At 39.2% G+C, this 17,212-nt stretch overlaps 1 protein-coding gene across 3 annotated transcripts in view; it reads left to right on the top strand.

The window, feature by feature from the left end:
* Positions 1-1,814: 1,814 nt before the first annotated feature.
* iqck (IQ motif containing K) overlaps positions 1,815-17,212 on the top strand; it is a 37,640-nt gene continuing 22,242 nt past the window's right edge. The window contains exons 1-7 of one of the 3 annotated variants that reach the window (XM_062036587.1): positions 1,815-2,208; positions 2,284-2,357; positions 5,357-5,504; positions 9,291-9,388; positions 10,309-10,358; positions 10,446-10,523; positions 10,629-10,713. In XM_062036587.1, coding sequence (XP_061892571.1) covers positions 2,121-2,208; positions 2,284-2,357; positions 5,357-5,504; positions 9,291-9,388; positions 10,309-10,358; positions 10,446-10,523; positions 10,629-10,713 — 621 coding nt within the window. In that variant the 5' untranslated portion in view covers positions 1,815-2,120. Of the gene's footprint in view, positions 2,209-2,283; positions 2,358-5,356; positions 5,505-9,290; positions 9,389-10,305; positions 10,359-10,445; positions 10,524-10,628; positions 10,714-17,212 lie in introns of all 3 variants that reach the window. The other 2 variants (XM_062036588.1, XM_062036586.1) reach the window with 2 other exon arrangements.

Genomic DNA, 17,212 nt, shown 5'->3' with positions numbered 1-17,212 from the left:
GTGTTCTCTGGAGTGACGAATCACGCTTTTCCATCTGGCAACCTGATGGACGAGTCTGGGTTTTGAGGTTGCCAGGAGAACATTTTGGGCTGCGTTGTGCCGAGTGTGAAATTTGGTGGAGGAGGAATTGTGGTGTGGGGTTGTTTTACAGGAGTTGGGCTTGGACCCTTAGTTCCAGTGAAAGAAACTTTGAATGCTCCAGGATACCAAAACATTGTGGACAATTTCATGCTCCCAACCTTGTGGGACCCCTTTATCTTCCGACATGACTGTGCACCAGTGCACAAAGCAAGGTCCATAAAGACATGGATGACAGAGTCTGGTGTGGATGAACTTGACTGGCCTGCACAGAGTCCTGACCTGAACCCGATAGAACGCCTTTGGGATGAATTAGAACGGAGACTGAGAGCCAGGGCTTCTCGACCAACATCAGTGTGTGACCTCACCAATGCGCTTTGCGAAGAATGGTGGAAAATTCCTATAAACACACTCTGCAACCTTGTGGACAGCCTTCCCAGAAGAGTTGAAGCTGTAATAGCTGCAAAAGGTGGACCGACATCATACTGAACCCTATGGGTTAGGAATGGGATGGCACTTCAAGTTCATATGTGAGTCAAGGCAGGTGGCCAAATATTTTTTTGGCAATATAGAGAGTGTGTGTATACATACACTACCGTTCAAAAGTTTGGGGTCACATTGAAATGTCCTTATTTTTGAAGGAAAAGCACTGTACTTTTCAATGAAGATAACTTTAAACTAGTCTTAACTTTAAAGAAATACACTCTATACATTGCTAATGTGGTAAATGACTATTCTAGCTGCAAATGTCTGGTTTTTGGTGCAATATCTACATAGGTGTATAGAGGCCCATTTCCAGCAACTATCACTCCAGTGTTCTAATGGTACAATGTGTTTGCTCATTGGCTCAGAAGGCTAATTGATGATTAGAAAACCCTTGTGCAATCATGTTCACACATCTGAAAACAGTTTAGCTCGTTACAGAAGCTACAAAACTGACCTTCCTTTGAGCAGATTGAGTTTCTGGAGCATCACATTTGTGGGGTCAATTAAACGCTCAAAATGGCCAGAAAAAGAGAACTTTCATCTGAAACTCGACAGTCTATTCTTGTTCTTAGAAATGAAGGCTATTCCACAAAATTGTTTGGGTGACCCCAAACTTTTGAACGGTAGTATATATATATATATATATATATATATATATATATATATACATATATATATATTCTACCGCTTGTCCCTTTTGAGGTCACAGGGTTTATATATATATATATATATATATATATATATATATATATATATATATATATATATATATATATATATATATAATCTACTGCTTGTCCCTTTTGAGGTCACAGGGTTGATATATATATATATATATATATATATATATATATATATATATATATATATATATATATATATATATATATATATATATATATATATATATATATATATATATATATATATAATTGCCCAGGGCTGCCCTAATGTGTGTATGTGAATGGTTGTCTATGTTGGCCCTGCGATGAGGTGCCTTCTGCCCGTGTGCAAGCTGTGATAGGCTCCAGCCACCTCCGCGACCCTGAGAGGGTCAAGCGATAAATAATGGATGCAAGAAAGCCCTTACTCGAATTTTGGAGTTGACCTTGTGAGTTTTAATGTGCGACTTTAGTATTTTCAGGTCAAATGCTGACGTTTAGTGGCTATAACGAAAACTGCAATTCCCATCACTATTGCATAAAAAGCAGTACCGAACCACATTTTTTTTTCTTTTTTAAAATACTCTTTTCAGTCTATTTCATTTTATATTTCCATAAGTTCCAAAATATGTACATTTGCCAACATTACGGCGACAAACGGAACAAATGTGCAGAAATGGTTTACCCGGAACATATTAGACGGCGGACATCCTAACAACAGCCTTTTCCTTAGCGACCCTTTTCACAACAATAGCTCTATGACGACAGCGACGTCAGGAACTAACGATAGGCACTTTTAATGTATCAAAATGCTTAACTTTTATTGACTTATGTTAAGTAATATTGGTGTTTTTTTTACTGTATATTGAAGATATATTGTTAAATAATACAAAAATGTTCAGCCACATGTCAAGCCCCCAATATTCTCCACGTTATACCTCCAGCGGTATGAGAAGGTCCCTTTGGGATGAGGTTTGTACCGGTAAGATGGCCATTTTAAGTTATAGTTTATACATTTTTGACTAGTTTCATATTTTAACAATGTCTTTTTTTGTAGAATATGAAGCAAGTCTGCCCACTCCTCCCAGTGTTAACTTGACCAGTTCAGAGTCCTCTGTCCAAGCTGCCAAGGTTCACACCCTTTGTTACATATACAGTCGTGGTCAAAAGTTTACATACACTTGTAAAGTACATAATGTCATGGCTGTCTTGAGTTTCCAATCATTTCTACAGCTCTTATTTATTTGTGATAGTAATTGGAGCACATACACTACCGTTCAAAAGTTTGGGGTCACATTGAAATGTCCTTATTTTTGAAGGAAAAGCACTGTACTTTTCAATGAAGATAACTTTAAACTAGTCTTAACTTTAAAGAAATACACTCTATACATTGCTAATGTGGTAAATGACTATTCTAGCTGCAAATGTCTGGTTTTTGGTGCAATATCTACATAGGTGTATAGAGGCCCATTTCCAGCAACTATCACTCCAGTGTTCTAATGGTACAATGTGTTTGCTCATTGGCTCAGAAGGCTAGTTGATGATGAGAAAACCCTTGTGCAATCATGTTCACACATCTGAAAACAGTTTAGCTCGTTACAAAAGCTACAAAACTGACCTTCCTTTGAGCAGATTGAGTTTCTGGAGCATCACATTTGTGGGGTCAATTAAACGCTCAAAATGGCCAGAAAAAGAGAACTTTCATCTGAAACGCGACAGTCTATTCTTGTTCTTAGAAATGAAGGCTATTCCACAAAATTGTTTGGGTGACCCCAAACTTTTGAACGGTAGTGTAATTGTTGGTCACAAAAAACATTCATGAAGTTTGGTTCTTTTATGAATTTATTAGGAGTCTACTGGAAATGTGACCAAATCTGCTGGGTCAAAAGTATACATACAGCAATGTTAATATTTGGTTACATGTCCCTTGGCAAGTTTCACTGCAATAAGGCGCTTTTGGTAGCCATCCACACGCTTCTGGTTGAATTTTTGACCACTCCTCTTGACAAAATTGGTGCAGTTCAGCTAAATTTGTTGGTTTTCTGACATGGACTTGTTTCTTCAGCATTGTCCACACCTTTAAGTCAGGACTTTGAGAAGGGCATTCTAAAACCTTAATTCTAGTCTGATTTAGCCATTCCTTTTCCACTTTTGACGTGTGTTTGGGGTCATTGTCCTGTTGGAACACCCAACTGCGCACAAGACCCAACCTCCGGGCTGATGATTTTAGCTTGTCCTGAAGAATTTGGAGGTAATCCTCCTTTTTCATTGTCCCATTTACTCTCTGTAAAGCACCAGTTCCATCCATCCATCCATCCATCCATTTTCTACCGCTTGTCCCTTTTGGGGTTGCGGGGGGTGCTGGCGCCTATCTCAGCTGCATTCTGGCGGAAGGCGGGGTACACCCTGGACAAGTCGCCACCTCATCGCAGGCCCAACACAGATAGACAGACAACATTCACTCACATTCACACACTAGGGCCAATTTAGTGTTGCCAATCAACCTATGTTTGTGGTAATTTCAATGCTTGTTCTCACGAAACAAGCACACCGCCGCATTTTCTCCACAGAGTGCTGGTACCCTAAAATGGTGACACTTAAAAAAAAAACAGAAAAAATCCCGACTTTTTGACGCTTAGAAAAAATCCCAACTAAAATGGTGACACTTGGAAAAATTCCCAACTTTTTGACACTTAGAAAAAAATCCCACCAACCTTAAATTATTAGTCAAGATTACTCCCTGCTTTTACCCAAGGGACTAACCCAGGCCTGGGCAATTATTTTGACTCGGGGGCCACATTTAGAGAAAAAAATGTGTCTGGGGGCCGGTATATCTATTTTTATGAACACTAATCCAAAACCTCACAATAATGTCTGATTGAATGCTAAAAACGGTATGACAGACCACCTTAAAAAACGTAATGGAATTTTAATTTTTTTCTATGAAGAATAAAACACTGAATATTGAAAACATATGAACGTCACACCCCCTTCTGATCGACATATTTTACAATCAAGTGAAACGCAACAAAAATGCAACAAACAGTGAAATATGAACGCGAAGGGTACAAAATAAACACACCTACAATGTGATATATCTGATATATCACTAAGCTTTAGAACTTTGTTGTGAAAATCTCCTTCCGCGTCCGTGGAAACGCTTCCCGCCCACACTGCTTGGTGCCTCATCTGAGCTGCTGTGACGTAGATTACCATAGTAACTAATAACTAATTAGATGAACATAGTAACTAATTAGATTACCATAGTAACTAGTATATCATCCAAAAGCGCAAATTCCAACCATTGAAATACTTTGTATAGTTCAAGACTTACGGTCATTAGAAAACATGACTGCACATCATAATGGCAGCTACACTTTCCATCTTAAAGATCTAAAAAAATTATTTGGGAATATCCGGCGGGCCAAATTGAAAATCTTAACAGGCCGCATGTGGCCCCCGGGCCTTAATTTGCCCAGGTCTGGACTAACCTTACATTTCTATCCGGGGCCCAGATCAGCCTTCTTAAAAGAACACACACTTTATTCCATTGGCAGCAAAAAAGGCCCAGAGCATAATACTACCACCTCCATGCTTGACGGTAGGAATGGTGTTCCTGGGATTAAAGGCCTCACCTTTTCTCCTCCAAACATATTGCTGGGTATTGTGGCCAAACAGCTCAATTTGTGTTTCATCTGACCACAGAACTTTCCTCCGGAAGGTCTTATATTTGTCCATGTGATGTCCACCAAATGTGCCTTTTTGCAGTGAAACTTGTTAAGGGACATGTAAGCAAATATTAACATTGCTGTATGTATACTTTTGACCCAGCATATTTGGTCACATTTTCAGTAGACCCATAATAAATTCATAAAAGAACCAAACTTCATGAATGTTTTTTGTGACCAACAACTATGCGCTCCAATCACTGTATCACAAAAATATAAGAGTTGTAGAGATTATTGGAAACTCAAGACAGCCATGACATTATGTTCTTTACAAGTGTATGTAAACTTTTGATCGTGACTGTATACCTGCTTCTAATGATGGAACACATTATTATTATCCTGCTTCTAATGATGGAACACATTGATATTTACTGTAACACATCAGTGTCATGATCACTGCAGGTGGATGAAGAGGAGGATGAGCTTCTGACAGACCTTGACCCCCTGCTGCACTACCCTGCACATCCTGGATTCTCTGTGTTTGGAGCACATTCTTCTTTAAAGCACAGAAGGCAGACATCAACAACTTTCTGTCCACAGCAGTTCCCACGTAAGATTGTGTTTTGTTTTTGTTGTTGTTTTTTATCATGCAAATGTCTACCAAAGGTGTCCAAAGGGAGAAATATTGCATGTTTTGTGTTTGCCATGTAAAAAAAACGTTTTCTATGACAAAACGGCACAAAATAAAAAAAAAATTTTTTTATATTCAGTAGATCTGAAGTTGATTTACAGACTCGCAGTGCAACTGGGAAGCCACCACAGCACTTCACCTTGTTCACATTTTATGTTACAGCCTTATTCCCCCCAAAAAACAAAAAATAATTTGTGTCCTCAAAATTCTACAGACAATACCCCATAATGACCATGTGAAAAGTCTTATTTTTATTTTAGCAAATTTATAAAAAATAAAAATAAAGACATGTATTTACAGCCTTTGCTCAACTTATTTGATGCACCTTTAGTACTAATTACAGCCTCGTTCTTTTAATAGTCATCGGCGGTCACTCGAACGAATATGACGATCCTCCTGGTTGGGGTGTATCCCTTTATGGAGGATGCCTGTGCGTGACTTGGTTTTACGTGGGGAGACTGGTGCACAGACAGTCACCACTAGGGTTGGGTATCGTTTGAATTTGAACGATTCTGATTCCGATTCCGATTCTTTGTTTCGATTCCGATTCCTGATGATTCTCGATTCCGATTCTTTTAAGAGGCAGGGTCAAAAAAAAGTTTAGGATATTTTAAATGAGCTAGCTAACCTACAGTCTTTCTGAATGAAATAGTCTGACATTCTCCATCAATTTTAATTCTATTAACTTTTTATGAACTTTACTATAAATTCCTCACAGGGCTGTTTTCAACTAGAATATAAATATCAAATCTATGAACTTGAGTATAAATATTATAAATTATGAATACATTTTCCCAGGGGTACACTTTCCTCAAGAGAGCTTTATTTTTGAAAACCTCATGAAAACACATTTACACATACAAGTGTATGATGCTGCAGGTACTTAAACATGTTACCGTGCTCCCACTGATGGGCTAACCTGGTGCAGAAAAGCAAATAAACAATAAGAAACAACTTGCAAAACCCAGTCCAGATTAGCAGCAGGTACAGTATAAAATCAGAGACAGTTTTTGTTTAGGAAAATGACCATATCCGCCTTCTCAGGCAGGATGCGTGGGCGTTCTGGACAGATAGTGTCTCCTGCTGTGGAAAATACACGTTCGCTGGGTGTGGAAGAAGCTTGAATGCATAAATAGGAGAAAGCTAGATATGACAGCAAAGGATAAGTCTTTTGTTGGTTCCACCGGACCACCACCATGCAGCAGGGTCGTCAGACATAAGTATCGGTGGAACGTCCTGGTACATCTGCAGCTCTCTCTCCACTCATTTCTTGATGGACATGGAGCTCTGTTATTTCGCGGTTATTTAAATTTTTTTTGTAAAGTGAAGCCACACTTTCGACCGCCGACGCCCGCTATCCATGCTTGAGTTTGACTGACTCGCTCGGCTATGCTAACACTTCCGGGGGTGGGCGCTTCTTCGTTGCTGTTCAGCGTCTTCTTCCGGTTCGGCGGACATATTTTTTTCCGGTCGGCGGACTAAATTGGCGTGACAGCATCGAAAATAGGAATCGAAATTTAAACTTTTGAACGATTCCGGGAGAATCGGAAAGTTAGTCCCGGTTCTAATCGATACTCGATACCCAACCCTAGTCACCACACAATCCTTGACAGAACCGGGTCAGGATCCAGTGGCATGAAGTCCAAGACGACTGGGGACCCTTTTCTGCTGCAGCCGTCTTCTGCCGTTGTGGTAGTTCTTAAATCTACCGTCTTCCGCCTGCTCCGCCGTTGAGGTCTTCACCGTATCCCTGGCTAGGGGGCAGTCAGGTACTAGGCCTTTGCCAAGGACCACCTTGGGTAACAGTAGTAAAGGGTTTAACCTCCTAGTGCCTCCACTGCCGGATTCACTTTAAGGTCATGCCCAGGACAATAGTACGATGCAACAAGCTGGGCATGCCTATCTTTGGGCAGTTTCGCCTATTCCTCTTTTCAGCCACTCTCAAGCTCCATCAGATTGGATGGGAAGTGTTAGTTTTCATCCAGGATGTCTCTGCACTTTGCTGCATTCATCTTAGTCTAGTCAAGGAGGTGACCAAGAACCCGATGGTCGCTCTGTCAGCGCTACAACATTCCTCTGTGGAGAGAGGAGAACCTTCCAGAAGGACAACCATCTCTGCAGCAATCCACCAATAAGGCCTGTACGGTATAGTGGCCAGACGGAAGCCATTCCTTAGTATAAGGTTTGCCAAAATGCACCTGAAATACTCTCATTCCCTGAGAAACAAAATTCTCTGGTCATATTCTTTGGCGTCGATGCCAGGCGTCATGTTTGGAAAAAAAACAGGCACTGCTCATCACCAGGCCAATACCATCCCTACAGTGAAGCATGGTAGTGGCAACATCATGCTGTGGGGATGTGTTGAATGGCGGGATTTGGGAGACTAGTCAGGATAAAGGTAAAGATGAATGCAGCAATGTACAGAAACAGCCTGCATGAAAACCAACGCTTCCCATCCAACCTGATGGTGCTTTAGAGGTGCTGCAAAGAGGAAAGGGCAAAACTCTCCAAAGTAGTGTGTGGCATCATATTTAAAAAGACTTGAGGCTGTAATTACTGCTAAAGGTGCATCAACAAAGTATTAAGCAAAGGCTGTAAATAGTTGTGTACATGTGATTTTATTTTTTGAAATATTTTTTTTTTAATTCGCAAAAATGCAAAAAGAAAACCTTTTCACATTGTCATTACGGGGTATTGCCTTGTTAAATTTTGGGGACAAAAATAATTTGTCATTATAGAATAAGGCTGAAACATAAAAAAAATGTAAGAAAAACTGAAGCGCTGTGAATACGTTTCCAATGCACTGGCAGTGTTGAAAGTAAAAAAAAAATGTTATGTCACTGTTATGAATTGGTCCATTTTTAGTTTAGTTAGTTTAGTCTTTATTTGAAGGGACTGTGTACAGAAAGTTTAAGCTCAAAGACAGATATGTTCTGTACCAGATTATAGCTAAATAGCTAATTTCCATCTGCAAGAATTTGGATCCCCAAGAATTTTGCTCAAAAAATAATAATGAATCAAAATCAATGCTGTTATGGACTATTGACCAATTTAAAACTTCAAGTACTTTACAACAAATATTCCACTTAGAATTTTTTTTTGACATAAAAAACAAGGTTTTGACGAACATAAAATAATAAAAATTACATGGACATAGCATTGAATAAATAAATATATATATATATATATATATATATATATATATATAAATACACACACATATATGTCTGTGTGTATGTATGTATATGCATGTATGTATATATATATATATACACAGTATATATATATATATATATATATATATATATATATATATATATATATATATATATATATATATATATATATATATATATATATATATATATGTATACAAAATATATATATATGTGTATGTTTATAATTATATTTATATTATAAATATATATATATATATATATATATATATATATATATATATATATATATATAGATATATATATATATATATATATATATATATATATATATATATATATATATATATATATATATATATATATATATAATTAAACATATTAATAAATTAATATACGACTTTAAAAAAAAAAATTCAGTGTGCGGCCCTCAATGGATAAAAGTTTGGACACACCTGGTCTATGCCATGCATTTGTTGGTTTTTATCATACAGATGTCTATCTATACCATGCCTTGTTTGTGTGTCAGATCCTGTCACAAAGTTCATGGAAGACAAAGTGTTCCATGTGCTGTCGCCTGCAATTGAGGCTTTGCTGAAAGAAGCTGAGAAACAAGGTTGTTTGGAGGTACCAGAATAAATAAAACATATAAAATAACAATTACTTGAGTTATTTATTTGACAAAGATTATTTGTGTGGTAGTATACAACTGCACTAAATCATAGTGCATCTAATATTTTGACCCTCTGATTTAGCTAAATATAGCACCCAGAAGTCCAAAATACTGTACAACCCCAATTATAAACATATTGGTAAATTGCTCTTGAAAGTGTAAAACACACCATTTTGAATAGAGCTTTTTTAGGTTTACCTAATGTTGTGGCTGGTAAGACTTCACTGTACTGTCATTACCGTACGTTATTTTAAGCTTGATTAGGATAGGTTGATTTTTTTTTTTGCCATTAGCACAATCATCGATTAACATTACTGTCATTTATACATCTATGATATATTTAATATATAAGAATTTCTACATGATGTCACATTGTTGCTATTGCCCTTGCCTTTGATTTTATAGGTTTTATAAGTGCCGTCATAATGTTGTGCTGCGATTAGAGAATTAATCGCTGCAATATACGCAAATTACCTTGGTTTTCAGGTAAACATCCGCAGGTAAAATGAAAAAGCATGTGCGCTCAAAATAAATTGCGTAATTAATCTGCAATTAAATATGATTCATGCGAGATTTGTGATTAATAATGTGAGTTAACTAGTTAAATTACAGACCTAATAAAACATATTCAGAACACAGAACAAATTATTTGATTTGTATTTATTCATTACATAAAACAATGCTATTATACACAATGTACAAAATCATTAGAATTTTAAAGAATCTTAAGGTATTAAATAAATATAACCCTTATTACTTTTTTTCTTATGTAAAGTATCATCATTGTAGCAATGTTTGTAAGACAGTACTACAGTACTAATAATACAATTATGTTTTGCCACTATTTCAATGAATTTTCTTTGTATTTCAGAAGAAGGTAATAACATTTTATCCCTTTGATTACCTGGTGGAGTGGCTCTACAAGTAAATATACACAATTATGTCATTTTTACTATATGGAAAGAAAAATGCTTCATTTACTTTCATTGTTTTCTTTTTGTTCTCTGCCAGTCATAACCCCCGCAGACGAGGGTATCCCTTTGTAAAATTCCATGACATCCCATTCGTCAAATCCTGGCTCATCTTACAGTAAGTGCCACTTTAACATTTGACAGAGCAATATTACATTGTCTCAAGAGAAATCAGTTCACCTTCTCCTGCAATAAACTGTTGTATTGTTTCTTCTTTGCTCAGTCCGAGGCCTCCTGTGCCCCTCTACCTGCAGCTGAGTGACGACGAAGCTGCTGTGATCATCCAGGCTTTCTGGAGAGGATATCAGGTACATTCAATAAAGCCAAAACAGAGGCACATTACACCGAAACAATATAAACAGACAAGTTGTATTTGGCAACAACAACAATTGTGTTTAATATTTGAATAATTATTAACCCTCTGGGGAATATATAATTGATAGTAGAAGATTAGCGACAGGACAAAAAAGTCCTCAGGTATTTTTTTAACTTTATTTGCTCACATCTTTCCAACTCAATTTCTAAATAAAAATTGCTAAATTGTCATGTTTTTTTTATTCTACGTTAACGCTTTGAATGCCCATTTAATCCGTACAAAATTAAAACCCTGAAATTAGAAAATGCATTTATTATTGTGTGATGACTCTACAGTTAAAACAATGAAGTTATAATGGTAGTCATTAGGGACTTTTTCCCCATGATACTAAACTGCTATTAGGTTTAGAATATCATCTTTAAAAAAAATAAAACAATGCATCCAAATTAGTATAATTACTAAGATTGTGTATATTCATGACATTCATCCAGTACCCACAATCCTTTAAAATGTATTAAAAAGATGATAATTAATTTAATACATTGGAAAAAAATTATAAGATTTGCAAAATTAGGTCAAATGGGCATTTAAAGGGTAAAAAAACATGACATATTTGCTATTTTTATTTAGGTTAAAAAAACATAGCTTTGTTGCTATTCTTATTGAGCACTAAAGTGTATTAAAATATTGGGGGGGGGGGGGGGGGAGAGATACACTAGGCATGTAAAGTGTTTAAAAAAAAAAAAAACATGACATGTGCTATATTTATTTGGGACTGAAGTTGATTTAGAGATTTGAGGAAAAAAAGTACAAAAAAAATATGAATCGAAATTCTCTTGACTGCCCGAGTAATTTTTTGACCTGGCATTACGTAACGGGCTAAAATTGTATCATTGATAAATGAAAGAAAAATTATAACTACAAATATTAAACTTGAACATGAAAAAAGTCCTCCTAGGAAAGGAAAAACATTCCGTCAGAGTAACACAACCAAAGTTATGGCCAATAATAGAACAATATTTCCCAATCAGAAATCACATGGTTTTTAACACCAGAAAATTAAGATACTACATTTTTATATGTTTGCTATACATTTCTCCACAAGTAATTTTAATTTTTAATGATGGTACACTACAGTATACCGCTGCTGTCTTTCTTTATTTGCATTACGTCCGGCAGAGGGCGCTGCTGGCTGCCACTGCTCCACAGGCCTGGAGCGTTCAATTCAGCGTCTTCTTGCTTATGTCATCCCTGCCGGGGTCGTTTTCCCCCCTCCTTCCTGTGTGTGATTATTAATACATAAGTGTGCACAGAGCAGCAGAAACAAATGCATATATTTTCACACTCTACTTTTTGTGTGAACATGTCTGTCGTCGTCATGTTTTGTTTGTTGATCTTGCGATGCTGTGATGCATGAGCTTGAAATAACCCCGTGTAACTTTAGATGGTTGGTAGAAGCCAAGTTTGCCTCCACCCCCGTTGGAGAGAATATCAATTATCATAGGCTCCAGCACCCCAATGTGACCCCGAGAGGGACAAGCGCTAGAAAATGGATGGATGGATGGATAGATAATGATTAGGATTATAAATAGGGTAAAGCAAATGGTTAACAACTGTTTTCTCCCCGAGGTGATCTTGAATGCAGCATTGACAGAAAGCAAGGTTGACTGAGGGTCTGGTGGACAAAATCATAACTTATTTAAGCTACACAAGATATTTCTGGCAGGCAGTGACTCAGTGGGTGTGTGTGCGTGTGTGTCACATTATGCCTTTGAAACAAACATGTGACCTTTTGATTTTTAATAACTTCCTATTATAAAATAACAACACACACACACACAGCAAAGTGCTAATAAGATACCATACAAAATATGATGCTTACATAAAAAGAGGCTTGCATTAAAAGTGGTTGGTATATTTGTAAAAAAAAATTTGTAAATACGTTAGTAATTTATGTACAAGAATTGTCCAAAAATAAAGATCTTTATATTTATTGTAAAAACTTGCTTCTCTGAGACTCCTATTACGTACATGTGCAGCTCGTGCATCTTTAATAAGTGTAAAATTGAGCTGCATTTTTAAATTAAAGAAACTGCTGTTCTAAATTTACTTTCTGATAAGGTAGACGAGTTTGCGTGGCCCAATGGTCCTAGGAGATACGTTGTCCGGGGGCGGTAGGGTCTCCCAAGACCAACAGGTCCTAGGTGAGGGATCAGACAAAGAGCAGCTTGAAGACCTTTATGAAGGAGAAAAACGAGGACTCAGATTTCCCTCGCCCGAATGCGGGTCACCGGGGCCCCCCTCTGGAGCCTGGCCCGGAGGTGGGGCTCGATGGCGAGCGCCTGGTGGCCGGGCCCCATTGGCGCTCGCCCAAAGAGGCAACGTGGGTCCCCCTTCCAATGGGCTCAACACTCACAGGAGGGGGCATAGAGGTCAGGTGCAGTGGGAGCTGGGCGGAAGTCGGGGGCAGGGCACTTGGCTACACAAGCTAGCTCTTGGGACGTGGAACGTCACCTCGCAGGGGGGGGCCTGAGCCTGAGCCTGAGCTGGTGAAGTTCTGGCTAGATATAGTCGGACTCACTTCAACGGACAGTGAGGGCTCTGGAACCAGTTCTCTCGAGTGGGGCTGGATTCTCTTCCACTCTGACGTTGCACACAGTGAGAGGCGTCGGGCTGGGGTGGCAATTGTTGTTCCCTAGCTCAAAACCTGCACGTTGGAGTTTAACCCGGGTAGCTTCCCTCTGCCTTTGGGTGATAGGGACGGGTCTTGACTGTTGTTTGTGCTTACGCACCAAACAGCAGCTCAGAATACCCGCCCTTTTTGGATTTCCTCGAGGTAGTACTGGAGAGTTCTACTTTAGGTGATTCCCTTGTTCTGCTGGGTGACCTCATCGCTCATATTGGCAGCGACAGTGAAACCTGGAGAGGCGTGATTGGGAAAAACGGCCGCCCGGATCTGAACCCGAGTGGTGTTTTGTTATTGGACTTATGTGCTTGTCACAGATTGTCAATGACGACCACAATGTTCAATGGAATCTGTGGTGGGCTCTCCTATTTCTGGGGCTGATGTTGCTGACGTAGTTAAAAAGCTCCTCGGTAGCAAGGCCCCGGCGGTGGATGAGACCCGCCCAGAGTTCCTTAAGGCTGTGAATGCTGAGAGGCTGTCTTGTTTGACAAGACTCTGCAACACTGCGTGGACATCGGGGGCAGTACCTTTGGATTGGCAGACCGGGGTGATGGTTCCTCTCTTAAAGAAGGGGAACAAGAGGGTGTGTTCCAACTATTGTTGGATCACACTCCTCAGCCTTCCTGGTAATGTGTATTCAGGTGTACTGGAGAGGAGGCTACGCCGGATTGTCCAACCTCGGATTCAGGAGGAGCAATGTGGTTTTTAGTCCTGGTCTTGGAACTGTGGACGAGCTCTAAACTCTCGGCAGGGTCCTTGAGGATGCATGGGAGTTTGCCCAACCAGTCTACATGTGCTTTGTGGACTTTTTGACCGTGTCCCTCGGGGAAGTCCTGTGGGGAGTGCTCAGAGAGTATGAGGTATCGGACTGTCTGATTGTGGCGGTCCGCTCCCTGTATGATTGGTGTCAGAGCTTTGTCCACATTGGCGGTAGTAAGTCGGACCCGTTTTCAGTGAAGGTTGGACTCCGCCAGGGTTGCCCTTTTTCACCGATTCTGTAAATAACTTTTATGGACAGAATTTCATCTGGCCAGGATTTCCAGCTCTCACTGGAATCGGTTCGCAGCCGAATGTGAAGCAACTGAAATGAGAATCAGCACCTCCAAATTCGAGTCCATGGTTCTCGTGTAGAAAAGGGTGGAGTGCTATCTCCGGGTTGGGGAAGAGATCTTGCCCCAAGTGGAGGAGTTCAAGTACCTCGGAATCTTGTTCACGAGTGAGGGAAGAGTTGATCGTGAGATCGACAGCGGATCGGTGCGGCGTCTTCAATAATTTAGACACTGTATCGATCTGTTGTGGTAAAGAAGGAGCTGAGTTAGAAGGCAAAGCTCTCAATTTACCGGTCGATCTACGTTCCCATCCTCACCTATGGTCATGAGCTTTGGGTTATGACCAAAAGGACAAGATCACGGGTACAAGCGGCCGAAATTAGTTTCCTCCGTCGGGTGGCGGCGCTCTCCCTTAGAGATAGGGTGAGAAGCTCTGTCATCCGGGAGGAGCTCAAAGTAAAGCCGCTGCTCCTCCACATCTAGAGGAGCCAGATGAGGTGGTTCAGGCATCTGGTCACGATGCCACCCGGACGCCCCCCTGGGGAGGTGTAAAGGGCACGTCCGTCCGGTAGGAGGCCACCGGGAAGACCCAGGACATGTTGGTAAGACTATGTCTCCTGGCTGGTCTGGGAACGCCTCGGGATCCCCCGGGAGGAGCTAGACAAAGTGCCTGGGGAGAGGGAAGTGTGGGCTTTTCTGCTGAGGCTGCTGCCCCCGCGACCCGACCTCGGACAAGCGGAAGAAGATAGATGGATGGATGCATATATGGATGGATGCTGTTCTAAATGTGTCCACTGGATGTCGCAATAGCAATTCTGCCAGGCAAGCAAATAGTTTATACCGGGAGAGCAAGTATACCAAGCAAGAGGTACATAGTAAAGCGGGGCTGCGACTTCTCCTCTTCGACTCAATATTAAACAAACAGGACTAAAATAAACAATTGGTATCCCCACTTAAAGTGGGGATGTGAAAATTATTGTTTTCTGTGCAAATTTATAGGAAGTGAACAATGTGTGATTTACTGTCAGTATTTTAAGTTTTTATTTTTTGGTTTGTTGAAATTGTTCACACATTGCACAGCTTTCATTTTTTTACCGATACACAGTGATGCCGAGAAAGCAAGGAGTAACACAACCCTCTTGAATAGTTTCTACCTCAGTTTGTGTGGTTTCTTGAGTTAGCACAGGATTGATACGTGTAAGTGACAAATGAGGTAGTTGATACAAAGAATACTTTTTATTTATACTTTATTTTGTTTTTTTGTTCAATCTTAGATGGGCTGTGACTTAGTTTAATTGCTTTGTAGATACACTAAGATTAAGTCTAAGTTTATTGTGTTTCTCATGGTGTTATTGAAACTCCACCAAGTTTTTCCTCAGAATTTTCAACTAACTTGAACTGTTTTGTCAAAATAATTATTTGTGATATGTACATTTTCAAAATGGGCTTGTTCTATTTTGGGCTGAAGTAAAACAAAGAAAACAATCTGAAGTTGTTGTGGCTGTATTTTTAAGTTATGATGCCATGATTTTACCCATCCGGCCCACGTGGGAATAGATTTTCCTCCATGCGGCCCCTGAGCTAAAGTTTATTTGACACCCCTGGGTTGAAGTCCTCCTTAAAACCTATATATACAAAAAATAAAGTATGTTAATATGACTTACATGACATTCAAAATAACTTCTCTGTCACATTCCAACATAAGAAAAATGCATTAAAAAAAAAGGCAAATTTATAGGGCGATTTCAACACCTCCAAACCGGACAATTAAATACACAGCTAAGATACACTTTAAAGTCAAACAGCTTATGTGTAATAAGTACAATTGCAGAGCTAAAAAAAAGATCACAGAAACAAAACAAAAAATGTAGCTATTGGCAGTATACCAGTCTCTGATTCTGCCAACACAACAATAGCACAAAATGCACAATCTGCATTCATACAAAACACAACAAATGGGCAACACACCTTTTGTATTTCTTTTAAATGCAAAAGTAATGACAATTTATGGATGGATTAAAGAACAGGAAGTGCGATAACCTATAGTACTAAGTACTAAATGGAGAAGGGGTAGGAATTAATAAGGTAATGCTTCTTCCCACTCCTTTTCACATATACAAAGGGTTTTTATCATCGAGTGCGTCAAGTGTAATGTAATATTCACATGTTGTTTGAATTGAAACATTCATTTAACCTCCTTTCAGTATTATCAATCATTGACAAATCATAATTGAACTTTATTTTTGTGTATTTGTGGGACAGCTGTCCTGTTAGATCCCATGACATTATGCAAGTGTACCTAATATTGTGGCCACTGAGGGCTTTATTGACAAAATAAATGCCTACATGTAAGACTCCTTCAAACGCCTGACTCCCTCGTCTATTTTTAACTGCACATATTTGAACGGAATAATAGCATCACAGGATTAACATTTATATTCATCCCAAATTTTCTTGCTCTTGTCAGCCCCAAAGCTTTACAACCCCTCCTTCACTCTTATACTCTCTCGCCTGTTATATAACCTGTGTGTGACGCAGCTTTGACTGCAGTGTGTGTGTGTGTCTGTGTGTGACACAAGCCTGTTTTTGTGCATATATTGCAAGTTCACAGCTTTGCACCGATCAAAACATTGCACAGTGTAGTCATAGAAGAAGAGAGGAAAGGAGCTGACACTATAATGCGATTGTCTCTTGTTCCGCTCCTGTCATACTATATGAAGGGCTGCAGGTTCTAAACACATTACATAATCGTCTTT

The sequence above is a fragment of the Entelurus aequoreus genome, linkage group LG25, assembly GCF_033978785.1.
Source record: "Entelurus aequoreus isolate RoL-2023_Sb linkage group LG25, RoL_Eaeq_v1.1, whole genome shotgun sequence".
Classification (NCBI taxonomy): Eukaryota; Metazoa; Chordata; class Actinopteri; order Syngnathiformes; family Syngnathidae; genus Entelurus; species Entelurus aequoreus.
This window is presented reverse-complemented; position numbering and strand designations above follow the sequence as displayed.